The sequence below is a fragment of the Acomys russatus genome, chromosome X, assembly GCF_903995435.1.
Source record: "Acomys russatus chromosome X, mAcoRus1.1, whole genome shotgun sequence".
In the NCBI taxonomy this organism is placed as follows: domain Eukaryota; kingdom Metazoa; phylum Chordata; class Mammalia; order Rodentia; family Muridae; genus Acomys; species Acomys russatus.
The window spans coordinates 123,081,881-123,106,577 of record NC_067169.1 but is presented as its reverse complement, the minus strand read 5'-3'; the positions used below and the strand labels follow the sequence as shown (position 1 = coordinate 123,106,577).

At 50.4% G+C, this 24,697-nt stretch overlaps 2 protein-coding genes across 4 annotated transcripts; one reads left to right on the top strand and one right to left on the bottom strand.

The window, feature by feature from the left end:
- The first annotated feature begins 295 nt into the window (after window positions 1-295).
- Arhgap4 (Rho GTPase activating protein 4) lies at window positions 296-15,922 on the top strand. Its single transcript, XM_051141122.1, has 22 exons — window positions 296-464; window positions 4,774-4,981; window positions 5,059-5,221; window positions 5,437-5,499; window positions 5,790-6,011; window positions 6,969-7,097; window positions 7,207-7,428; window positions 10,004-10,105; window positions 10,270-10,461; window positions 10,547-10,631; window positions 10,886-10,913; window positions 11,099-11,201; window positions 12,364-12,424; window positions 12,510-12,587; window positions 12,665-12,799; window positions 12,894-12,999; window positions 13,091-13,324; window positions 13,399-13,472; window positions 13,555-13,738; window positions 14,066-14,158; window positions 14,451-14,550; window positions 15,331-15,922. The coding sequence occupies exons 1-22, from the start codon at window positions 398-400 to the stop codon at window positions 15,562-15,564; spliced, it is 2,883 nt and encodes a 960-aa protein (XP_050997079.1). The 5' UTR covers window positions 296-397; the 3' UTR covers window positions 15,565-15,922.
- Window positions 15,923-16,032: 110 nt separating this feature from the next.
- On the bottom strand, window positions 16,033-18,520 carry Avpr2 (arginine vasopressin receptor 2). 3 transcript variants are annotated; one of them, XM_051141120.1, is made up of 4 exons: window positions 18,466-18,520; window positions 18,064-18,256; window positions 16,843-17,727; window positions 16,033-16,585 (listed from the first exon to the last, which is right to left on the bottom strand). In XM_051141120.1, the coding sequence occupies exons 2-4, from the start codon at window positions 18,086-18,088 to the stop codon at window positions 16,476-16,478; spliced, it is 1,020 nt and encodes a 339-aa protein (XP_050997077.1). In that variant the 5' UTR covers window positions 18,089-18,256; window positions 18,466-18,520; the 3' UTR covers window positions 16,033-16,475. The 3 variants fall into 3 exon arrangements, with proteins under 3 accessions (XP_050997077.1, XP_050997078.1, XP_050997076.1); XM_051141121.1 differs by having other exon boundaries at window positions 16,033-16,582; XM_051141119.1 differs by having other exon boundaries at window positions 16,033-16,661; window positions 18,466-18,519.
- Window positions 18,521-24,697: the final 6,177 nt, after the last annotated feature.

Genomic DNA, 24,697 nt, shown 5'->3' with positions numbered 1-24,697 from the left:
CCGGTGGCCATAGGGGTGTGGTCTGACATTGCAGATGTCTGACATTCTGCAGATGGTGAGGAGCCGCAGCAGGTGGTCCCAGATGTGTTGCGGCTCTCTTACATTGGCTGCTTCATGTTGAAGCTTTAGGCTGAAGGTGATCTAGGTAGAGGAGCAGCCTGCCTCAAGGGAGGTGAGCCTGGCCAGGGGTGCCTTGTCCTTATGGGGCCCACCCTGGCAGTGCCAGGTCCAGGTCGCCCCGCCCCTCCGGGGATCGTGTTGGGGGCGGGGCGGGGCGGGGCGGGGCGAAGCGGGCCGAGGGTGCTGGCCTTGGCGCCCCTGGTCCTTGGCGCTCGGCGGTCTCGCCTCACCGCCGCGTGGGAGCGTCGGGACTCGAAGGCGCAATCCGCCCTCGGCCATGGCGGCGCACGGGAAGTTGCGGCGGGAGAGGGAGCTGCAGGCCGAGTATGAGGCACAAGTCAAAGGTGAGAGGGCGCTTTAGGTCTGGTTTACAGCGGAGACATCAGAGGCTGATGATCCTCAAGTACCCCTGGAATGGGGTGAGTGGAGGAGGGCAGCCCAGGCCCAGTGTCTTTGGCCTCAACTGCCCGCCCATGCTCTCCCTCCCGCCTCTCTACCCAGTTTGGGTCGCCTGCTGCTCATTCAGGCAGCAATGACTCTGGTAGCCTGAGGGAAGGGCAGACTGAGAGGGTGGTTTTCTAGCTGGAGAATAATGGGCCACCTTGACTTTGCTAGTGGCCTGACACCTCACTCTCAGCACCACTAGAATCCATGAAGTCTTAGCACCTTCACCTCCCTTTGGCACTGAGTTAAGGTGATTGGTCTTGGGTCAGGCTAGGAGAGTGAATGTGGGTTAGAGAAATTCAGCTGGGCTGGCTTTACAGCCCTAGGCTATTAGACCTCTGGATTCTGGCAAACAGGTCGATGCAAATCACATGCAAATGAGCTCTGTGAGTTCTTAGCTGACAGCTTCATTCTTTAGGGTGTGGTAGGTAACTCTTAAACAGGAAAGAAGGCAGCATCTAAGCACCACCCCCTCAGTTTCTTGTTGCTGACTTTCTAACCACTCTCAATGACTATATTTTGCTTGTTGTGAATCCAAGCTCAGAGAGGCACAGTGGCCTATCATCTGTCACATAGCACCACAGCTCCCAAGAGGAATGAAATGGCCCTTGGAGTTTTCTACTGTACTTCTTTGATGCAAGCGATTTAGACTAAAGTGTATCTCAGTGATAGTGACGCGTTGCTGTTATAAGGCGAAGATGGCTAGCTGCCTTTGAAAGCTTGACTCAGTCCTTCTCATCTTAGTGTCCAAAGGCAGCTTGAGGCGACGGCTGAGGGGGAGCCGGCAGACGGAGGCTGTGATCCCACTTCCTCAAAATGTCAGGAAACCCAAGGACTTTGAAATGGCTTCAATCAGCAAACACAGGCCACTTAGTTCCCACCAAGAAACTGGAGTTTGGCCCTAGAATAGCTTTCAGATGGTCCCCACTCAGGGTGTCCAGCTCTTGTGGCTTTTATTTCTCACTGACCTCCCTCAAAAAAATGAAAATTATGCTGGAACAGGGCCACTGTCTTGACACTCCACATTCTGAAAGGTCAGCACAGCTGTGCTTTGGAAGCCTTCTATTCTGCCCCACTGGTCAGCAGAAGTGAGAATGCACGCCTGGGGGGCTGGAGAGACGGCTCAGCGGTTAAGAGCACTGACTCCTCTTCCAGAGGTCCTGAGTTCAATTCCCAGCAACCACATGGTGGCTCACAACCATCTATAATGTGATCTGATGCATACTGTATACATAATAAATAAATCTTAAAAAAACAAACAAACAAACAAAAAAAAAGAGAATGCACGCCTGGCTCCCAGGAAGCCCTACAGGGGCCTGGCTCCCAGCTCTGCAATGCAAATATGTAGGATTTCTCACTCCTTTTTGTTATCTGTTATTTTGTTTGTGTGTGTGTGTGTGTGTGTGTGCGCGCGCGCGGGTGGGTGGGTGGGTGAGTGGGACTGCAGCTTGGTATGTAGCCCAGGCTAGTCTTGAACTCATTATTTTACTCAAGCTGGCCTGGAACTTGCAACCTCCTCTGCCTCAACCTTCCAGAGCTGGGATGACAAGCATGTGCCACCACTTCCAGCTGCCAGCTCTTTTTTTTTTAAATACATCTGTTTTGCTCTAGACTCTGGGAATACCATATTGTGCGGCAGAGAAGCAGCCCTTGCCCTTGTGTGAGACACGGATCTGAGGAGAGAAAACTAGGAAAGAGCCCAACACGTAGCTTATTTCACATATGATAATGACAACAACAAAGGACAGCCAAGGTGCCAGGAGCATATAGGGCTAGTCAAGGGCTAGAACTAGCTTGGTGGGAGATCAGGGTTCTTTGAACTGAGCTCTGAAAGCTCTGCCGTGGCACAACTGGACGGTTGGGGCAGCAGTTCCCTGCCTTCTGTGAAGCTCAGATGCACTTGGCCTGCAATATGTAACTCCTTGACACCAGCTGGAATGTATGCTGAGAAGCCAAGCGCTGTTGCTGCGAGTGGAGAAGCCGCACAATGCCTGTGGTCTACTTAGCATTGTGCGGCTCGAATAGGTACCTCCTTGGGTATCACATCCTTTCTGGAGGACAGGACAGATGCTGCAAGGAAAGGCCTGCTAGGTCCTCTTTGGACCCTACTCGAAATGAATTTAAATTGCCATTCTTTAAAATCTGTTATTCTTAGTTAGTGGAGCCTCCGATTGAACTCAGCAGCATTAGCACTCACTCTAGTGAGTGGCTGGCACAGCCCACTTCAGCTACAGGAGGCTGGTGGCAGTACTACTTGGTATTGTGGGCTCTGTTTTGCTTTGCGTTGGCTTCGGTGTTGGGAGGTTCCACACATACACACCAGCTGTGTCCACCTAACTTGTCCCCTTGGTGGAAATTTAGCAGTTCCAGTGACCTGGTGAAGTCTAGTGGATGGGGTAGAAGGCTGATGAGCGGACCCTGCTGACAGCTGGGTGTGGAGCACCTGGACTAAAGAAGTCACATCTACTCTATAGTGGAGTCTGAGTGTAGGCAGGGGACAGACCGAGAGAGGAAACCCAAAGGGGAAGATGGGAAGACTAATGCAAAGATACCTAAGAAGGATTTGGTCTTGTAGCTCCAGGAAAGTCACTGTCAGGACAGAAGTCCACCTATCCTGGTGTCTTCACAATGAATTTCTTTTGAACAGCTAACCCTGGGGCTTACCTTTCAGACTGGCTCCCTGGTCTCAGCGCTCATCAACTTTTCCTTAGACAAGTAGTTAGAGGGACCCAGAAAATGACTTGAGTCCACAGGGCTCTACTGCATGCCTTATCTCTCCTTGGGCATCCAGCTGGAAATTCTAGACCACAAGCTTTTGGCCATCTGCTTTCCTCCCAGATTCCTCCCCCTTGCTTTTTGTATACTCTTTTTTAAGGCAGTGTAGCTCAAGCTAGCCTCAAATTCACAGTGTAGCCAAATATGACCTTGAATTTTAGATATTCTTGCTTCTACTTCTTGAATATTGGGATTCAGTGCACTGTCACACTTGGTCTTTCTGTCCGTCTCATAAGCACCGATTGCTCCTGGTCATTCTATCATGGCTCCTTTCTCATGCTCTCTGTCCCCAACTATGGTCCCAGCTCCAGAGAAATAGGCATTGTGTCTAGAATATGCCTGGAATGAAATAGATGCAAAGTCACCATTCTACTAAATGAAGAAATCAATTAGTGTCCTGCTCTGAGGATATAGCTGAAGACCTGTCTGCTGATACCCTGCTTATCAGTGGAGTTACACACCTGTGATCCCAGCACTCCAGAGGCAGAGGCAGGTGGATCTCTGTGAGTTTGAGGCCAGCCTGGTCTACAAAGTGAGTCTAGGACATTCAAGGCTACACAGAGAAATCCTGTCTCAAAAAACCACCAGCAGCAGTGTGTGGTGGCACATACCTTTAATCCCAGCACTTGGGATGCAGAGGCAGGGGGATCTCTGTGAGTTCAAAGCCAGCCTGGTCTACAAAAAGAGTTCCAGGACAGCCAGTGCTATTACACAGACAAACCCTGTCTCAAAAAACCAAACCAAAGCAAAACAAAAAACCACCACCAACAACAAAATGAGCCAAGACAGTGCATCTTATGTACTCTATGTATTGGGATGTGGATGGTGGTGCTATCTGGGCCCTTAGTGTAGGGGGTGGGGGCACACTGTTGCTAGCAGCTTGCAGGACAGGCAGCTTTTGCTTTAGATATGGGTGAGGGGAAGAAGTATTGCCAAATCAAGTCACAGATAAGATGTCAAAAGGCCTGTGGTGGAGTGGGGGCCCCCAGCCCTGGCTCTCCTATAGGATAGCGGGAAAAGCCCTGGGGTGGAAATGACAGAAAACTTAGGCCAGCCCCTTCTGTCCCTTCATTTATCAATCTTGACCAAAACACTTGCTCATGGCCCTTAATTATGGGACCGGTTTGACCTGGTCTGAAGTCCCTGCAGGCTTGGTGGAGTACCACAGCAGTCCGGCCCCTGAACAGCTTCTTGAAGTACAGAAGCCACAGCACAGAGTTTCTTGCCTCAGGGCCCTTCTCAAGTGCACAGAGGCTGCTGGGACTGGGCACCTTGCTTCGGGACACACTTCTTCTGTGCTCAGCTCCAGTTTTAGCTCAGTCGGGTGTCAGGGAGTCTTCGGTGTGGACAGGATGGCTGCTTGTCTGTCTCTTAATGGTCTGATTGGTTCACGCCGCGCGTGGCGGCCAGGCCTGAATGAAGGTCCCCTTGCAGCGATGCGCTTGCAGTTGGGTGAGCAGCTCCGTTGCCTGGAGCTTCAGGGAGAGCTGCGACGGGATTTGCTGCAGGAGCTAGCTGAGTTCATGCGGCGCCGGGCCGAGGTGGAGCTGGAGTACTCTCGGGGCCTGGAAAAGTTGGCTGAACGGTTTGCCAGCCGCAGTGGTCGCCTTGGGGGCAGCAGCCAGGAGCAGCAAAAATTCCGGTAGGTACCACACTGGCAGCCATGCCTTGCAGAGCCTGAGAACTAGGCTCCCTGGTCTGAGCACTCCTCTGCTCTAGGAAGGAGCCGACTCTCCTGTCACCCTTGCACTGCTGGGCCATGCTGCTGGAGCACACACGGCAGCAGAGTCGGGAAAGTGCCGCCCTCAGTGAGATGATGGCTGGGCCCCTGGCTCAGCGCCTGAGTCACATCGCTGAGGATGTGGGACGCATTGTCAAAAAGGTAGGCTCGTACAAGTTGTGGAGGGTCGCTGGGTCTCACTAAGGAAGCACATGGGGCTCTATCTGGAGGCACTGTGGTTGGGAGGCGTGGGAAACCAAGTGGAAATTGGAGCCTAAGTGGGCTCATACCAATCTGAGGTGGGGTGAGTTGTCACAGGATGGTGGAAAGCGCTAAGCAGGGCAGTGCTATGCTCACACACGCCCCTTTATCTGCAGAGTAAGGACCTGGTGCAGCAGCTGCAGGATGAGCTCCTGGAGGTGGTCTCAGAACTTCAGACAGTAAGCAGGACCCCACTATGCGCTGAGAGGTGGAAGCGGGAGTATCCCCAAGTCATTGTACCCCCCAGTTAGGCTCAAGAGAATGAATGCTTAACAGGAGGTCTGAGTGGGGGGGGGCAGCAGGCGTGGGGCCCCTCTATGCTCTGGGAACAGAGTGGGTAGATGGGTGCATACTTAGGTGAAATGGCCCAACTCTCTGTTCTGAATCCCAGGGGGGGCTAAAGGGGCCGAGGGGGACTGTCCCTGGCCATGCCCTTCAGCAGGGCTGCCTTGCCTGGGCCTCCCTGCAGACCAAGAAGACATACCATGTGTACCACTTGGAAAGTATGAATGCTGAGACCAAACTCCGGGAAGCTGAGCGGCAGGAGGAGAAGCGCTCAGGCCGGAGTGCCTTATCTGCCACCACTGCTGCCTCTGCCACCACCACAAGTACTGTTACTGCCACGACCACCACTGAGGCAGGGCCCCTCCGAAAGAGCTCTCTCAAGAAAGGAGGGCGGCTAGTGGAGAAGGTGGGCTCCCTCTTTGTCCAGCTCCTTTGTGCTTACAAGCCCTTGGCTATCCCTGGGGCAAAGAGTCTTTCTTCCTGGTCAGACCTGATGGCTCTGGGATGTAGAAAAACAATTCCATTAAGTTCCAGATGTTTCAACAGACCTGAAAGATGGGGAAAGACAATTATAAGGTCCTGATAGACTGATTCTATCACATTATATTCCAAACTTGTTGTCCCACAGCCCTGCTGAAGCACAGAGCGGTAGTACTGTAAGCCCAGAGGACTTTTTCCTGCTAGCTTCTAAGTTTTCAATTTAATTTAATTTTATGTGCGTTGGTGTTTTGTCTGCATGCGTGTCTGTGTAAGGGTGTCAGACCCTGTAGTTACGGACAGGTATGAGCTGCCATGTGGGTACTGGAATTTGAACCCCAGTCCTCTGGAAGAGCGGTCAGTGCTCTTAACCCCTAAGCCATCTCTCCAGCACACTTCTAAATTTTTAGCAACACAAGAACTCAGCATGTGTGACTGGGTGCCGTTTCTCTAGAAGAAACATTCGAGAAGAGCCCCATGGAACGAGTGGGGAGGCTCCAAGCTGAGTGGCGCCTAAGTGGCTTTCTCATACGTCCTCTTAGCTTTTATTTCCATCACGGGGTCTGCCTTTGACTTTACTATCTGTTCCCACTTTGGAGAATGAGAGCGAGGCATGTGAAGGACTCAAACCAAGGCAAAGGCAGTGGGGTGGGGGCAATCAGCTGTGAAGAGCTGAGGACTCAAGACAGGTTCTGGGGGTTGTATGGGAGACTGCACAGTAGAGCTGAGCACTGAGGGTGCACCAAGGGTGTCTGTGACAGAGTGAAGAAGTTCATGGATTAAATATGAGGGACCTGTGGCATGTTGGGCATGCTGGTCTGCAGAGGGAATGGGGAAGAGTGGTCTCCAAGTGGGTGACCCTGGTGTGCCTTGGTGTCTTGGACAGCGTCAGGCCAAGTTCTTGGAGCATAAACTTAAGTGCACTAAGGCCCGAAATGAGTACCTGCTCAGCCTGGCCAGTGTCAATGCCGCCGTCAGCAACTACTACCTACATGACATCTTGGACCTTATTGATGTGAGTCCTGGGTGGGCAGGCAGGTGGGGCCATGGTATTGGAGCTTAAATGCTTGGAGCCCTTGACTCTGGTTCCAGGCCCACAACAATGGCTGCTTGCTTTTTCCCAGTGCTGTGACACAGGTTTCCACTTGGCCCTGGGACAGGCCCTCCGGAGCTACACAACTGCTGAGAGCCGCACCCAAGCCTCCCTGATGCAGGGTTTAGGCAGCCTGGAAGAGGCTCTGGAGGCCCTGGATCCTCCAGGGGACAGGGCCAAGGTCCTTGAGGTTCATTCCATGGCCTTCTGTCTCTCTACACATTTTGACTACCAACCCCATGAAGGTGATGAGGTGAGAGTCAGTTTATTCCACCCCCTACCACTGCTATCATTAAGTCTCATGCATGATTTCAAAGGGCCTCACATTGTCTGGACTTCATGCTAATGTGGGTCAGTCACATAATTTAGGCTTTTTTCTTTCAAGACAGGGTTTCTCTGTGTAGCCTTGGCTGTCCTGGACTCACAGTCACATAATTTATACTTTACTAAAACAAAACAAACAGGAAATACCAGAATGCTGAAGGTCCTCATTTCTTCGTCCTCAATTCCTTAGCCTATGGCCCATTAGAACAGTGTGCTATGACAGCTCACCCAGAGGGGCTGCCCTCAAACACAGTGCAACCACAGCACTCCAGATGTTTACCACGGCTATCCACACAGTATATGTTGAAAACTGTTCATAGCCATGTATGGTAGTGCATGCTTGCCATCCTAGCACTGGGGAAACTAAGGCTGGAGGAGTAGCCTGAGTTTAAGGCTAGCCTGGGCTGCATAGTGAAGCCCATAGCTTGGACTTCAGTGTAAGAACCTGTCTACAAACAGACAAACTGACAACAAAAGCAAAAAAGATTTCATACTAGACACTTGGGAAGAAATACAGCATGCAGCAGCATTTCCCATCAGACATCTGTACTCATCCCTGGAGCTTTGAGGGGAGGCTTTCTCCTCTAATGGAAAATTCCATGGCACTCTGCCTTGGGGATCGATTTTCCCTCCTGCTGCTAGGCAATGAGTAAACTGGTCTGCTTGATGGTTTGGGGCTCCTTTGAGATCCTCCTCTTCCTTCTCCTCTCTGTCTCCACCCCACCTCCCACCTGCCTTGTACTTGGATCTCACAGATTGATTGATTCTCTAATTTCCTTCTGTTTTGCCTTTCCCGTTTGCCATCTCTATTAAGAGAGATTTCTTTTTGGCATCTCATCCAACTCTTTGCTACATTAAAAATAAATTTACTGTCAGGCAGTAGTGGCACACACCTTTAGTCCCAGTCCTAGCACTGGGAGTTAGAGGCAGGCAAATCTCTGAGTGTTAGGCTAGCCTGGACTACAAAATGAGTTCTAGGACAGCCACAGAGAAACACAGAGAGGCCCTGTCCTGAAACCCCAAAATAAATGTGTGTGTGTGTGTGTGTGTGTGTGTGTGTGTGTGTGTGTGTGTGTACATGCACATCTGTATGCAGGTGCCTGCAGAGGTCAGAAGCGGGCATAGATCTCTTGGAGCTGGAATACAAGTGGTTATGAACTGTATGGTATATGTGCTGGTAACCAAATTCTCTCTATTCTTCTGCAAATTGAGTAAGAACTTTTAACCACTGAGCCACCTCTTCAGCCCTCACTATGTCTGCTTTTAAATAGATGATTAGTTTTTAAAAGATTTTTAAAAATTATGTGCACGTATGTGTCTGTGTGAATATATATAACATGTGTGTGAGTGCCTGTGGAGGCCAGAAGAGAGTACTGGACCACCTGGAGCTACAGTTACACATAGTTATGAGCCACCTAACATGGGTGCTGGAAACTGAGCTCAGATCCTTTGGGTGAACAGCAAGTGTTCTTAACTGCTGAGCCCAATAGATCCCACTCTCTTCAGCCCAATCTCTCCAGCCCAATAGATCACACTTTTTAATTGATAAAAAATATTATTTTTGATATTTTCTTTTCTTTTTTTTAAAAAAGATTTATTTATTTACTATTATGTATACAGAGCACTGCTTGCGTGTATACCTGCAGGCCAGAAGATGGTATCAGATCACATTACAGATGGTTGTGAGGTGCCACCATGTGGTTGCTGGGAATTGAACTCAGGATCTCTGGAAAGGCAGTCAGTGCCCTTAACCTCTGAGCCATTTCTCCAGCCCTATTTCTGATATTTTCAGGTCCAACGTTCAGTGCTGCTAAGCACATTTACATTTCTGTGTGACTATCACCCTATTTCTGGGCTGCTTATTTTCTTACACAGAATTTGTCCCTAATAAATACGGAGGTCTCTATTGCTCTTCTTATGGCTTCTGGAACCCATTATGCTGCTGTCTGTGTGAACTTGGCTACAGCACTTACACATAAAGTTCTCTCACAGTAGTGGGCTCACACAGCATTTATCTTGTAGGACTGGCTTATTCCATTCCTCAAGGGTCATCTTCCTTCCTTCCTTCCTTTTATCCTCCTTTCTTTCCTGTGTAGCCCTGGCTGTCCTGGACTTGCTCTGTAGACCAGGCTGGCCTCGAACTCACAGAGATCTGCCTGCCCCTGCCTCCCAAGTGCTGGGATCAAAGGTGTGTGTCACCACCACCCAACTTCTTTTCACATGACTTAAACTTTATGTGTTCCTTTATACTGGTATTTGCAGCTTACTGAAGATAGAGGTTATATCCTCAGGTGAGACTGTAGCTCAGTTTGTAGAGTGCTTACCTAGTATGCACGAAGCCTATGTCTAGCACTTGGCATGGTGGTGAATGCCCGTCATCCTAGCACTCAGGAATTGGAGGCAAGCAACAGAGATGTGTCCTATTTCCTCGGGACTATCCTTATTGCCTCCCCTGAGCTCTCTACCCTCACCTAGTCCTCAATCCCTGGTACTACTCACTGCAGGTGGCTGAGATCCAGGTTGAGATGGAACTTCGGGATGAGATTTTGCCCAGAGCCCAAAATATCCAGAGTCGCCTGGACCAAAAGACCATCGAGACAGAAGAGGCATGATTGGCCCAGCCTTGGGTGGGGAACAGGCGCTAGTGCTTTCTCTCAGCTTCAGCTGCCCTGACCACACCTGGCTTGCGTTAGCTTTCCTGTCTCTGCAGACTTAGGCATCTTTCCTCCTACACTGTCCCCTACTTACTGCCCTGGCACTGTGTCCTCAGGTGAATAAGACACTGAAGGCAACACTTCAAGCTCTGCTAGAGGTGGTGGCGTCAGAGGATGGGGACATGCTGGACTCTTTGCAGGCTAGCCCTTCCACCGAGTCCCTCAAGTCTACAAGCTCAGATCCAGGCACCCGGCAGGCAGGCCGCAGACGGAGCCAGCAGCAGGAGACAGAGACCTTCTATATTACGGTGGGACTAGACAGGCCGGACAGGGCCACAAGGGGCAGCAGAGGGAAACAGGGCTGAGTTGAGGTTTAAACTCTGGTTTTCCCAGAAGCTGCAGGAATATCTGAGTGGCCGGAGCATCCTTGCCAAGCTGCAGGCCAAGCATGAAATGTTGCAGGAGGCTATTCAACGAGGTGGGTCCTACTCCAGCAATACTCTGTCTGGGGCCCAAAGCTGCCCCATCATCCACCATCTGATCTGGCCCATGCTCCTCCCTGACCAGAGAGATTGTTTAGCATTCACAAACTAACCCAGCATAGGCATTGGCGTTTCTCCTGTCCCTTGGTTGGTCTTTGGCTGTACTCAGCTTTTAGTCCAAGCCTCCTTTCTCTGGAGTTTATTGAAGATTCTCAGCCTGAGAGACAGACCAATATTCTCTCCTCTGCAGGTAACAAGGAAGAGCAAGAGCCATCTTGGTGAGTCCTTCATAAGGTGCTGGCCTATTCAGAGGGCCTCATCTTCCCTAGTCTTCCAGCACCCTGTGGCCCTGACATCCCAATTTGTCCAGTGTATTCTAGAATAATTTTGGAGTTCAGGGTCTGGAACCTGGCTGGGATAGGGATAGGGATAGGGAGATTTCTCCATGGTTTGTTCTTCCCAGGACCCAGTGCACAGAGAGAAAATTCCTCGAGAGCCATCACACCCATCCTAGCTCCCAGTATAACCAGAGACTTTTTGGAGGAGACTTGGAGAAATTTATTCAGGTACTTTCTTTGCCCCACATTCCAACTCATTGGACACCACCCCTGTCCCTTCTGGTCTTTCTCTAGCCTTGGTGGCCCAAGCGACTGCCTAATGTCATGCTCTCTAGTCCTAACCTTCCTGGGAAGAGTGCAAGTGTTCTTTCCTGTGCAGGCCATTGCCAGCTTTGCTGAGGTTGCCCTGGCCTTCCTAGTGGCCTCTACCAATTCAAGGGAACTCTTTTTCATTAGTTTGTTATTGCTGTTTGTCTTAGCTTTGTGTCCTTTGTGACAGAATCTCACTCTGTAGACCAGTCTGGCCTCAAACAGTGTTGGGATTAAAGGTGTGTGCCACCATATCCAGCTTTAAAGGGACCTCTTAAGGAACTTAGAAAACACGGGCCTGCAACATTTCTAGGGAGGAGTTCTTGAGGACTCCCCACTGTGATTAGGATCAGCACAAGATGCTTATAGACCATACTTTGGCCCAAAGGGCCAGCAGAATTCTGAACAGGAAAAATGAACGCAGCAGAGATCTGCAGGAGCAGCCTAACCCTGCCACTTAGGTGGAGGAGGGCCAGGTGATTACCAGTAGTCTCAGTTAGGCCAGCCTGAGCTTTAGGCCAACCTGAAATTAATGAAGCACTGCCTCAAAAGGGAGGGAGGAAAGATAACAGCGTCGTTTGCACACGTGTCATTATGTACCTAGAGCGTTGATAAGAATCAGACATTTGAATGAGCAAATAGAAGTTTGGCAGTGCTCTTTGGCTAAAGATCAACATCTGGATTTTGATTGTCTTATTACGCTTGCAATAATTTGCTAATAAAAGGTAAAGTGCTAGGGGCTGGAGAGATGGCTCAGTGGTTAGGAGCACTGGCTGCTCTTCCAGAGGTCTTGGGTGCAATTCCGAGCAACCACATGGTGATGGCTCACAACCATCTATAATGAGATCTGGTCCCCTCTTCCGGTGGGCAGGGGTACATGCAGGCAGAGCACTGTATACATAATAAATTTTAAGTAAATATTTTTTTAGAAAGGTAAAGCACCACTTAAATGGCACAAGGAAATCAGTTTCTTCACAGAGATTCTAATAAACTTCAATTGTAACACTATTAGGAGAAAAGTGATAGAATGATCAGGGGATTTGCTGTGTCCTAGTGAAATAAATCTGTTCTCTGTCCCCAGAGCTCAGGCACACCTGTGCCCCATGTGGTGGAGAGCTGTATCCGCTTCATTAACCTCAATGGTAAGTGTAGCCTATCTTCTTCCATCCTGGCAGTGGGAATTTGTGGGGTAAGGGATGCTGCCTGTCAGCTCCTTGTCCTCCACAGGCCTGCAGCATGAAGGCATCTTCCGGGTATCAGGTGCCCAGGCCAGGATCACGGAGATTCGAGATGCCTTTGAAAGAGGTGAGGACTGGTCGTCAAGTGCGGCAGTGGCTTCAGTGGGCACAGGTGACCTCATTTTCCCATGTTACCCTCCGCAGGGGAGGACCCTCTGGTGCATGGCTGTACTGCTCATGACCTAGACTCAGTGGCTGGGGTCCTGAAGCTGTACTTCCGGAGCCTGGAGCCGCCACTCTTCCCCTTGGACATGTTTAATGAGCTGCTGGCTTCAGCAGGTGAGGTCTGAGGCCAGCTGGGTGGAGAGCCACCCACTAGTACTCTTGGCTACGGCTTTACTCAGTTTGCTCTCTTGGGCTGCCTTGGCCACAGAACTGGAAGCTGTGGGTGAGCGGGTGGAGTCCGTGAGCCATCTGTTATCCAGACTGCCCAGACCTGTCCTAGTGGTCCTGCGCTATCTCTTCACCTTCCTCAATCAGTGAGTACTTGTGGGGAGCCAGTCGACTGTTGGGGGTGAAGGGGTCCAGTAGTGTTGGAGCTCCCTGCCTCTGACCTGTCTGTCTCCCCAGCCTGGCCCAGTACAGCGATGAGAACATGATGGACTCCTACAACTTGGCTGTATGCTTCGGGCCCACACTGGTGCCTGTGCCCACTGGCCTGGACCCTGTAGCCTTGCAGGGCCGGGTGAACCAGCTGGTGCAGACTCTTATCCTGCAACCAGCACGTGTTTTCCCATCCCTGGCTATGTTGCCAGGCCCCATCTATGAGAAGTGCATGGCACCACCTTCTGCCAGCTGCCTAGGGTATGCTTTGGGGCTTCTTAGGGGGAGAGGGGATCAGTGGAGGCAAGTCTGCCTTACTCTGCTTGAAACATCAGGGATGGCCAGCTGGAGAGCCTCACTGGGGAGCCAGAGCCAGAGTTGGAAGCTGGGAGCACAGCTCAGGAGGATGGTGAGGAAGGAGCAGGAAGGCCTTACCCTACCCATTTCTGTGTAGGCACTCTACCCTCAGCCAGACCCTCTCTTCCCCATAGACCCAGAGGGCATTGTGGAGGCTGTGGCCTGCTTTGCCTACACTGGCCGCACAGCCCAGGAGCTGACGTTCCAGCGAGGAGATGTGCTGCGACTGTATGCTCGGGCATCCAGGGACTGGTGGCGAGGGGAGCATTCTGGAGTACGGGGTCTCATTCCTCATAAGTACATCACACTTCCGGAGGAGTGAGTGATCTGTGTGTCTAGGGAGGATCCCATTGTATCCGTCCTTAGATCTCCTGGGCTGTGATGCTCATGGCTGCTTTTTAGCCCATACTGAGCATAGAGTTTCCAGGCTTTCTTCCTCTTTCTGGAGGTAGTCACTGACGTTCTGACACGCTCAAACAGGACTTGTTCTAACCCAGGTTGCTGCCTTCCCCAGTCCCAAGCTAGAGTCCATAGGCCCAAGATGGGCCCAAGAACAATCATTCTCAAGGCCTTTGATTGGGGCCATTGGCCTCCAAGCTCCAGCTAGGAAAGAGTCCAAAGCAAGTCAATCTTTTCCTTGCCCAGGGATGAGAAGCCGATGGCTGGTCCAGGATTGCAAGCTGCAGGAGAATATGGGAGTCATCCAGAGGGCTCCCTGAGCTTGGAGAGTACCAGTCGGTGAGCCAGCCCTTTGGGAAGACCCCTCAGAGGGCTCTACTTGCCTTGGGTGCTGTTAAGCTTGAGTGTGTGGGCTGAGGTTTTCGCCACATAGGACTGAGGGAGTTGTTGCATAAATGACAGTAAGTGTGGACAGAACAGAGTCAACTTTTTGTGACTGGGAGAGGTTCTAGAGGACTTTGGGGACCATGGAGGCTCACCTCTCTCCTTGGCCATACCTAAGATGGACACTGCCAGTTTCCATCAAGGATTTCCCAGGGTCATCATCGATCTTCTTATCTGTGCTTTGTAGGCTGGAACTAGGCACCCCACCTGAGGCTATGGGTTCCTCTGGGCACAGACGACACTGTTTGGTCCCTACCTCTCCTGAGCAACACGTGGAAATGGATAAGGTAAAAGCCATGACTCGCTATAGGGCCAGCAGGGGGCGCCTCTTCTACATGGTCTCTGCCATTCCCAAGGTGAAGCCCATTGCAACTCTCCTTGGTCCCAGTCCAAGCAAGTCAAATCACAATCTAGAGCAGGACATGGGGACCAAGAAAAAGAGATGGGGTGGAGAGACAGGGCTAGGGGTACAGAGGCAGCAGAGGCAGAGATGAGAGGGCAGAAGAGCATCAGCTCAGCTGTGGTGTGAGCTAGAGAGAAGCCAGACTGTTTAGGGCGAGTGGCTCCAGGACAGATTTCAAGGCTAAGTGCTTAGCATAACAGGGAGATTGTAGTCTCAGAACAAGGCTCTGATGAGTACCCCCTTTATGTAGTGGTTCCTTTGGGCCCCTCCTATGGATTGGTCAGGGAATGTCTGAAGAAAATTGTTAAGTCTTAGGAAGAACAGCCCCACTCCTAGGCCTAGGGCAGGCCCGTAAACAGGCAGGAGCTGGGGATCCAGGGTAAGACACTGACCCAGAAGTCCCCAGCATGTTGTCAGCACCAGAGAAAAAGTAGGGATGAGAAGAGGAGGGACCTTGGGCTCAAAGGTGTCCCATTCTTTGGAACCAGACCAAGAAGTTACTGTCCCCCAAGAAAGACTGAAAATGACTGGAATGGAGTGGGAGAGGTAGCCCAGGGAGGGGACGTGGCCTGGCCTGACCTAACCACAGCATGGTAGGTAGCCACAGCTCAGCTTAGAGATTGGAGGAAACTCACTAGCCCTCCCTATTTTTCCTTTCTGCTAGGCTGTGGTGCAGAACATGGACTCTGTGTTTAAGGAGCTCTTGGGAAAGACTGCTGTCCGCCAGGGCCACAGGCCAGCATCTATACCCTCCCCCAGCCTAGGAACCCGAAACCTGAAGCCCCTGGCCTGCAGCAACTTCAGCAAAAACAAAGTCTTCTCCAGGGGACCTGGGGCTCCAGCTTCCCCCTCAGCTCCCCATGCCCAGGGTCTAGATTCAACTCGCAAGACACTGTAAGGCAGCTTTCCCTCCAGCCCACCACCCCCAGGCCTACTGCTTCACCTCAGCCCTATTCTAGGCCTCTTTGGGAGGTGGCGAAGGAGGGAGGCTGGAGACAATCCCCCTGCGTCTTTGCTTAGAAGCCTTGGGCGGTGCCTGTGGAAGATGAAAGTGGCAGCAATTCATAAAGACCCATGAGCTGGTTGCTGTTGTAATAGCCTACACTCTGTCTTGGGGGGCTGAACAGGTCGGGTGCAGGGCAGCTTCCAGAGCCTGCATTGCTAGGTGCCAGATGCCAAGACAGAAGGTTGAACAGCTCCAACAGTTCTCTTCCAGGAAAGGGTCCTCTGACATGGAGCTGTTTATTGTCACTTGGGGACCTGCTCCTAAAATGCAGTCTTGGTTGCTTATATCACGCTTTCCTGACCAGGTGTATATCTATGGGTGTAGGGATATTTGTATTTCAGCCTCTTTACCAACCATTTACCTGGTCCAAGGAAAGTTTTTTCATGTGGAAAATGAATTGCGACTTTTATTATGGAGATAGACAGAGGGGAGGAATGACAGGAAGGGTCTACTCGCCCTACCCTGGTCCTTCTTCCAGCTCCCTGGGACTCCTCCTTACTGCAGTGTGCTCGCCAGGGTAGGAAGCACAAACACCTCTGTTGCTTGTTCTCTTCCCAGAGTTTGAGACATCTGTCTCAGGTGCTTCTCATGTCTGACACAAAGGAACCAACTTAAGGATTTTCTTACAGTCCTGGAATATTCCTTTTTACATATCTGGGATCAATAAGACCTAGGGGAGGACCAAGGATAGCTAAAGTTCCCCTCTCTTGAGCTCCCAGGGCCAACCCCAGACAGTCAGCTGAGCTGCGCTGAGTTTTAGGATGGAAAGAGCCCAATGGCTGCTCAGGAGGGTGTGTCCTTGGTCAGAGAGGAGCTGGCCGTGGCACAGGACTCATCTTGAGGCCCCAGGCTGAGCGTAGTATGCCTCTGAGCACAGCAAAGCAGGCTACGAAGCTCCGAGGAGACACTGCTACTGAAGGAAGCATAGATCCAGGGGTTGGTACAGCTGTTAAGGCTAGCCAGCAGCATGAGCAACACAAAAGGGGGTCCTATGAAGAAGAGAGTTCAGGCTGGAGCTCAGGGTGTCTCTTGCTCACACTAGCAAGCCATGGGGCCACCACATGTGAACCCACTAGTAGGGCATAAATGTAGCAAGTAAAGTACTTGGATGTATATGGGTAAAACCTTACCCCCACCCCCACCCCCAGCCTTAGCCACACCCATACCCACTTTCTAGAGGAGCCTCTGGGTCCCACGCTGCCCACAGCTGCACGAGGAAGAAGGGTGCCCAGCACAGCACGTAGACAATCACAATCACCAGCGTCATCCTCACGGTCTTGGCCATGGCTGCTGACACATGGGGTCCTTCTCTGGGACTGCTTGTCCGGTGTCCTCTGCAACGCCTCCCTGCCCTCTCAGATGGCCCTGGCACCAGACTGGCATGAATCTCCCGGAAGATAAGAACCTGGCAGGCAGCAATGCCCAGAGCAGGTGCCACAAACACCATCAAGGCAATCCAGGTGACATAGGCACGCAGGCCCCAGGGCTCTGCAAATCTGGCCCAGCAGTCGAACACCCCACTGCCATTTCCCACATCACGTTGAGCAAAGATGAAGAGCTGAGGCAGGCTGAGAAGGAGTGAGAAGGCCCAGGCCACCAGCACTGGCCGGTTCCAGCGAGCCCCACCTCCGTGGCGGTATGCCAGCATAGGGCGGCAGATGGCACGGTGGCGGTCTAGCGTCATGGCCAGAATCATGTAGGAGGAGGCATACATGCCCACCATCTGCAGGTACTTGACAGCCCGACACAGGGCATCAGGGCCATGGAAACGGTCAGTAGCATCCCAAGCCAGCTGGGGCAGTACTTGAAACAGAGCCACAGCCAGGTCAGCTAGGCACAAATGGCTGATGAAGACATGCATGGGTGCCCAGCGGCCACGCCGGCCCCGTCGTATTAGGGCACCCAGCACTAGGCCGTTGCTCAAAGCCACAGCCACAAAGACGGTAGAAAGCAGGGCTAATTCAGCCCGGACTAACAGCGGGTCTCGGTCATCCAGTAGCTCCTCCTGGCTGCTGTTGCTGGGAGAGCTAGGGGGCAAAAGTGGCCCAGGCACAGCTGTGCAAGGGTGAGGGACAAGTTAGCAGGGTGCTGTGTACTCCCCAGAATGAAGACGTTCCAATTCCAGGGGTGGTGTGAAGCTGGCACCTTGAACCCCTTGTCAGTCTTACTGCCCATTTCCTGGCTCCCAACAAAGGGGACTCCTAAAGTAGCCTGTGGTTTGGAAGGCAGGTAGTGCCTGCCCTTCAACTAACCCCTCACGACAGCCCACCCGCTCACAAGAAAGAGAAAGAGGTCTTTAGAAAAAGAGGCTTCTCTGCTTCATCAAACCCACCTAGCCCACCTAGCTCATCAAAGCGAGGGGTGTCAGGAGCCCAGTGGCTGGAACCTTACCGGATATGGTAGACACCAGGAGCATGGTGGGGTGGCTGCAGATGCCCTGCACACCTGTCACGGGGGCCAACTCAGCCTCCACTCAAGGAGCCAGCCCCACTGTTCAGGATCACTGCACCAGATAAAGGTGCCAGGAGGCAGCTGCCTCTCTGCAGGTGTGTTCACAGGATGGAGGTCCAGCCTGTATTTAGACCTGGACAGGGAATATATAAACAACAGTCAGACAGAACAACGCACAAAGCCGCGGCCCATCCAAGCAACTCACAAGAGCCAGACTGGTGATTAGGGATCAGTGGTAAACACTAAGGTCCTCCTGCCCAGTGGATAAACCACTACCGGAGGGCTAAAGCCTGGGCAAGAGAGACCAAGTGTGCGGCTCAGAACCTTTTTGTAGCCCCTTACCTGCTTCTGTTCCTGGGCTGCTGGGCAGCAGCGTGAAGGTGGCTCAGTGCTCAGATCTGTTCTCCATTGTCGGCCCCGCCCCAACCCAGCCTCAGGGAAATGACCTAAACAGGAGACTTCCCCCTCCTCTCCCTCACGCGCCTCCCCTAGCCTCGTGCCTCCCCTGGCCTCCTTCCTCCATCCACCAGGAAGTATGTTCCAGGCCTCCAATTTCCTTTCCTGCCACAGGCTTCCTTGGTCAGTCCCCAGGACCATCCCTCTCAAGCCCAGTTCCCAGCTTAATTCAGCAGCAACTTCCATCCTGCCTGTTCCTACTCCACAGGTCCACTTTTCTAGAACATCTGGTATGGCAGGGCTGTGGGAAACTATTTAGTGCAGCATCTCATCTCCTAAGTGGCAAATTGAGGCTGAAAATGCTAGGACTTGACCCAGAATCCCTACTTTTCCATGGCAAAGCCTTACTACCTTCCTTACCCAAACCAGGTAAGGCTTACCTTTGTCTTTGCACCCTGGCACGAAGGGCTAAATGCCTGGGGATAGGAGGCCCTCTCAGGACCATTCAAGCCCCTCTTCCTCAATTAGGGCTCATTGCCTGGAGATGAGGGAGGGACAAAAAGGGAAGGAGTGAGGTGCAGGGGCTAAGCCAGAGCTAAATGTGTCCCTGTAGGACACATCCAGAGACCTGAGGAGTCAGGAGCACCCCCACCCTCTTCCTTGTGCCCCAGGAGGAGAGGCTTTCAGACTACTCTCCAGGATACTTACTTGACTTACCCCCCATTTCATACACACACCCTCAAATACGTGTTTCATACAACACAAAGACTCATACATTTGTGCACAAACAGCAGGTTCAGGGGTCCAAGTGAAAGAACCTGAGAGAAGAGAGCTTAGGGACCCAGATGTTTAGGGTCCTCTTTCCCACCTAGCTCTTGCCGCCTGTAATTCACCAGCTCCCCTTCCTTCTATAGCTCCCTATCTGTTCAAGTTAGCTTGGTCCCGCCCCAGGCCAAGCTCCTTTTTTTCCTGTCTGTCTTCTTCCCTTGACCTGCAAGGCAAGCAACCAAAACAGCATTACCATGGCCCAGGTGCAAGCCCAGGGATCTTGTCAACAGTCAAGGTCTCCTTTTACTGCCCAAAGTGTCTGGTGGGGCTCCAGGCCCTCCCAGCCCTTTAGGGTAGCACAGGGGCACATATCACCCAATACATACTCCACATATCTGCACCATCACACACACATATATATAGTGTATGTTTTGGGGTCTTGCTATTTTAAAACAGGGACTCCTAGTAAGCCTGGAACTCCCTAAGTAAATAAGATGAGATCAGGTGCATTCAGGGTAGTATGGCCTTAGATTCCCTAAGTAAATTAGGCAAGCTTCAGATTTGCATGGCGCCTCCTGCCTCCGCTTCCCAAGCGCTGGCATTGCAGGCTTGTAGCACCATGCTTTATTTTTGTTTTGTTTTGTTAATTTGTTTGTTTGGTTTTTTGTTTTGTTTTGCTTTTTTGGTTTTGATTTTTTGAGACGTGTTTTTTTTTTTTTTTTTTCTGTGTTAGCCCTGGCTGTCCTGGACTAACTTTGTAGACCAGGCTGGCCTCGAACTCACGGAGATCTACTTGCCTCTGCCTCCCGAGTGCTGGGATTACAGGCATGTACCACCATGCCTGGCTGTTTTGTTTGGTTTTTGGAGACAGGGTTTCTCCGTGTAGCCCTGCTGTCCTGGAACTCACTATGTAGACCAGGCTGATCTTGACCTCCCAGAGATCCGCCTGCCTCTATTACCTTCCAAGGTAACCCTAACAAGATCTCCATCCTACTTGTTCTCCTGGAGCCTTGGCACCTCCCATCAAGAGGTGGCATTTAGCCCTCCCCCTACAGTCAGAGTAGGTCTGCATCTTGCTTGTGGTTAAGATAATCTGCTAAAAAAGAGCTGCTTGCTTTCCGAGGCTGGGTGGGAAAAGTCAATGCATGCAGCTTCTGCTGTGTTAGCTGGTGTACTCACCCATCACACCATGCTTACCTTCCCCCCAACCCCATGAGAAGAGAAGACATAGCCATACTAGTCAGAAGCTCATGACCTCCAACTTCCCATGCCCCTGCCTCAACCTGGACTTATAAGAGTACCCTACCACACAGGGTTGTGCAGTACTGAGAGTGGAACTCAGAGCTTTGCACATGATAGGCACTGAGCTCCATCCCCAGCATTTTTATGGCTGAGCACCTTTTTTAAAAAATCTACTTATCTACTGATGGTGGTTTAGTTGGTGTCACTTTCTGGCTCTCAGCATTTGCTCTCAGGTGAGCTCTAGGCCAGCACTTGATGCTAACCTTATAGAGCAAGTTGGTTTGAATTGAGTCATTCCGTCTGAAGGAAGGATGCTCATAAAACAAACTAAGTAAACTCACAAGGTTTAGGAAGCTCCTGAAAAATGGGAGGTTCAGGAGGCTCAGACAGTAACAAGATTCCCAAGATATTTCTCTAGGATTATGGAAGCATTACTCAAATCCTGGGGAATTTTTTTTTTTCTTTTCTGGAGCTGCCTTGGAGTTGTGCAAGAAGCCTCAAGGATGTAGCTTTTCTTAATCTCATCCATGTTGGAGTGGGCTTTTCAGTGAGGTAGCTGTCCTCAAGTCACCCAAGCACCTATATGTAAACCACTAAATCTATTGGTTGATTGTTAGACTTGAATGGACTCTTGCTTTGGTTTGTCATTGGCACCCTACCTGGGATGAATAAACATTTGTTAACATCCTATAGCAAACAGTCTAAGTCTTATTGAACTACATTTTCTTCTTGCCTGCCATTTGCAGAGGGTTGGGCCGCCCTAGGCTGGTGGCCCTGAGTCTGATAACAAAGCAAGATGAGCAAACGATGAGGTGAGCAAGCCAGTAAGTAGCACTGTCTGTGGTCTTTGCAGCAGCTCCTGCTTCCAGCCTCTGTCAGGTTTCAGTTCCGGTCTTGGCTTCCCCTCAGTGAACTGTGACTCCAAATATGTAAGTCAACTAAACCCTTTCCTTTTCAAGTTGCTTTTGTTGTTGTTGGTTTTTGTTTTGTTTTTTTTTTTGACACAGACAGGATTTCTCTGAATAACAGCCCTGGCTGCTGGGAACTCATTGTATAGACCAAGCTGGTCTTTTTTTTTTTTTTTTTTTTTTTGCTTTTCAAGACAGGGTTTTTCTGTGTAGCCTTGACTGTCCTGGACTCTCTTTGTAGACCAGGCTGGCCTCGAACTCACAGCAATCTGCCTGTCTCTGCCTCCTGAGTGCTGGGGTTACAGGCGTGTGCTATCACTGCCCAGCAAAAGTCTATATCTTTACAGTTGTATTTTCTTTGTCATGCTGTCAGGATAGAGGTTTCCCTCAGAAGTCTGGTGACCTTTGGATATCTTGTCAAGCTGGCCATGGTAGCAAACTATGAGGTAGCCCAGGCTGATAATCCTAGATCCTCATAACTTACCCTAGATAAAGTTCAGGCCAGCCTGGCAAATTAGTGAGAGAGCCCCAACTCAAATAAAAAACAGTAAGAGGCCATAGGGAGTGCCTTTAGTCCCAGCACTCTGGAGGCAACGCAAGAGGATCTCTAGGAGTCTGGGCCAGCCTGAACAGCCAGGGTGACATGGAAACTGTCTCAAAGACAGACAGACAAACAAACAAACACATTAAACGATTAGTAAGAACAGGGGGAAGGGGAGTACAACAAGTGTCCGATGACCTGAACACAGGTAAAGGTAGGAGAGCACTGACTCCACAAAGCTGTCCTCTGACTTCCATAGGCCTGGTCTACAGAGTGAGTTCCAGGACAACCAGGGCTTTTATACAAAGAAACTCTGTCTCAAAAAGCCAAATAAACAAATGAATAAAAAAAAAAAATTAATGATGAGTAAAAATGCTTTAAAAGATAGCTTGGGTCCTAGAGAGATGTCTCAGAGGTTAAGAGCACTGGCTGCTCTTCCAGAGGTCCTGAGTTCAATTCCCAGCAACTACATAGTAGCTCACGGCCATCTATAATGTGATCTGGTTCCCTCTTCTGTCGTGCAGGCACACATGCAGGCAAACACTGTATACATAAAAATAAATAAATAAATAAATCTTAAAATAAAAAAGATGGCTCAGGATGTAGCTCAGTGCTTGCCTAGAATATGCTAGGCCTTGGGTTTAGTACTGAATACCAAAATTGAAAGAAAAAGCCGGGCAAGATGAGGCACACCTGTAATCCCAGCACTCAAGATGCAGAGGCAGGCAGATCTCTGTGAGTTTGAGGCTAGCCTGGTCTACAAAGGGGTCCAGGACAGCCAGGGCTACACAGAGAAATCTTGTCTTGTAAAAACAAAAAATAAAAATTTAAAAAAGTTCTGGGGGGAGGTCAGAGAAAACTAAAAACCAGCCAAACAAACAAAAAAGTCAAACTGAGGGAGACAGAGAAGGAACTATTTCCCCTCATGACCCAGAATAGAGCATCCCTGCCCTGGAGAAGTTCAGGATAGTGGCTTCAGGCTTCACTTGACATTCCAAGAAGAGGTTGGATTTGCTTAGTATGGCTCAGGGGCTAGAGAAGAGCCGTATGCATCAGTTTGCAATGAACACTGTAGCTGGTCTGAGCTACTATGTGGGTTCCTCTTTTTCCCACCCTTTATCCCTCTCCTGTTTCACCCCCTATCTCTAGACAAGGAGAGAAAGAGAGAGAGAGAGAGAGAGAGAGAGAGAGAGAGAGAGAGAGAGAGAGAGAGAGAGAGATCCTTTAATCAATCAATCAATCTTTCTTTCTTATTGTTTCTCCTTCGAGCACAACTTCTAACAAACTGCAACAACCCCCCTGAACAACCACCAACCACCAACCCCACCTCTCAGGGCCTTAGCGTTTATATACCTCCTGAAAAGTTCCCAGAATTCTAAAGGTCACATACACACAGAAACTATTTGCAGCTGGCAAAACCACATCTCTGCTAGAACACGAGGTAAATCACAGTCAGCTGCTGGGTGTCTGAAGAAGCCCCACATCCCACACTTGGGATTAAAACAAAAATATAATCTTATAATATTTCTACTGACCTTACACTTGGTCAGTAGAAATGTTATAAGAATATGGAGTTTTTTTCTTAAATATTTATTTATTTATTTAATGTATATGAGCACTCTATTTGCATGTGTACCTACAGGCCAGAAGGGGGCACCAGATCCCATTATAGATGGTTGTGAGCCATTACCATGTGGTTTCCGGGAATTGAACTCAGGACCTCTGGAAGAGCAGCCACTGCTCTTAACCTCTGAGCCATCTCTCCAGCCCTGTAGTTTGTTTGTTTGTTTGTTTGTTTGTTTTGTTTAAAGAAACCAAAATTACAGAATTCCTCACCATAGAACACAGCAATAGTACTTGAGACTAAGAGTAGGGAAACTGAGGACAGTGTGAAGGCAGGACAGAGGCAATGACCAGAGACAGCTCTGAGAGATGTAGGGGCCTTTCACTTCAGAGGGAGATTCCAGGATAACAGCAGAGTTGACCAGCAGTTCATGATCCTTGTAGCTTTCTGACTATGTAACAAATTAAAAATCTAGAAACCCTTCCTAACACACCTATACAAAACAAGTCTCTAAGGATCAGTACTGTGTACACACAGGCACACACACCCTTCTTTTTCGTTTTCCTTTTCTTTTTTCGTTTGTCTTTTGAAACAGGGTTTCATGTACCCAATAGTTGACCTTGAACTTAATATGTAGCCAAGGATGACCTAGAACTTCTGATCTTCTCACCTTCATCCCCTGACTGCTAGGGTTATAGGCATGCCCTATCTACCAGGTTCACAAAGTGCACTCTCCTAGCTAAGCCACGTCACCACTGAAGGGACACTAGCCCACCCCAGCATGGCCGCCATGGCTCTGGCAGGCCCTGCCCTTCTCCCAGTTCCCTCTGCCTTGCTTAAGAACCCATTAGATTACTTTCCTAAAGCCAGCCACCAGGGTCTGTTCCCTTGCTTGGCCACTTCCTCCTCTAGAGGCCGACTACCAAGGTCCAGCTGTCAAGGCACTGAAGTCCAGCAATCAGAAGCCCCCTTTGGATCACCTAATTAACCGCTCATCCTAACCCAGGGCTTTCCCCTTTTGCCTTTATAAACTGCCATTTGCCTATGGGCTATGGGTCTCTCCATGCAGAGGCAGTTCTATGTCCCAACACCCCCCCCACACACACACACCTCAGGACAAATACCCTTTCCCCTTTCTCCCTGTTCCCTTCACTT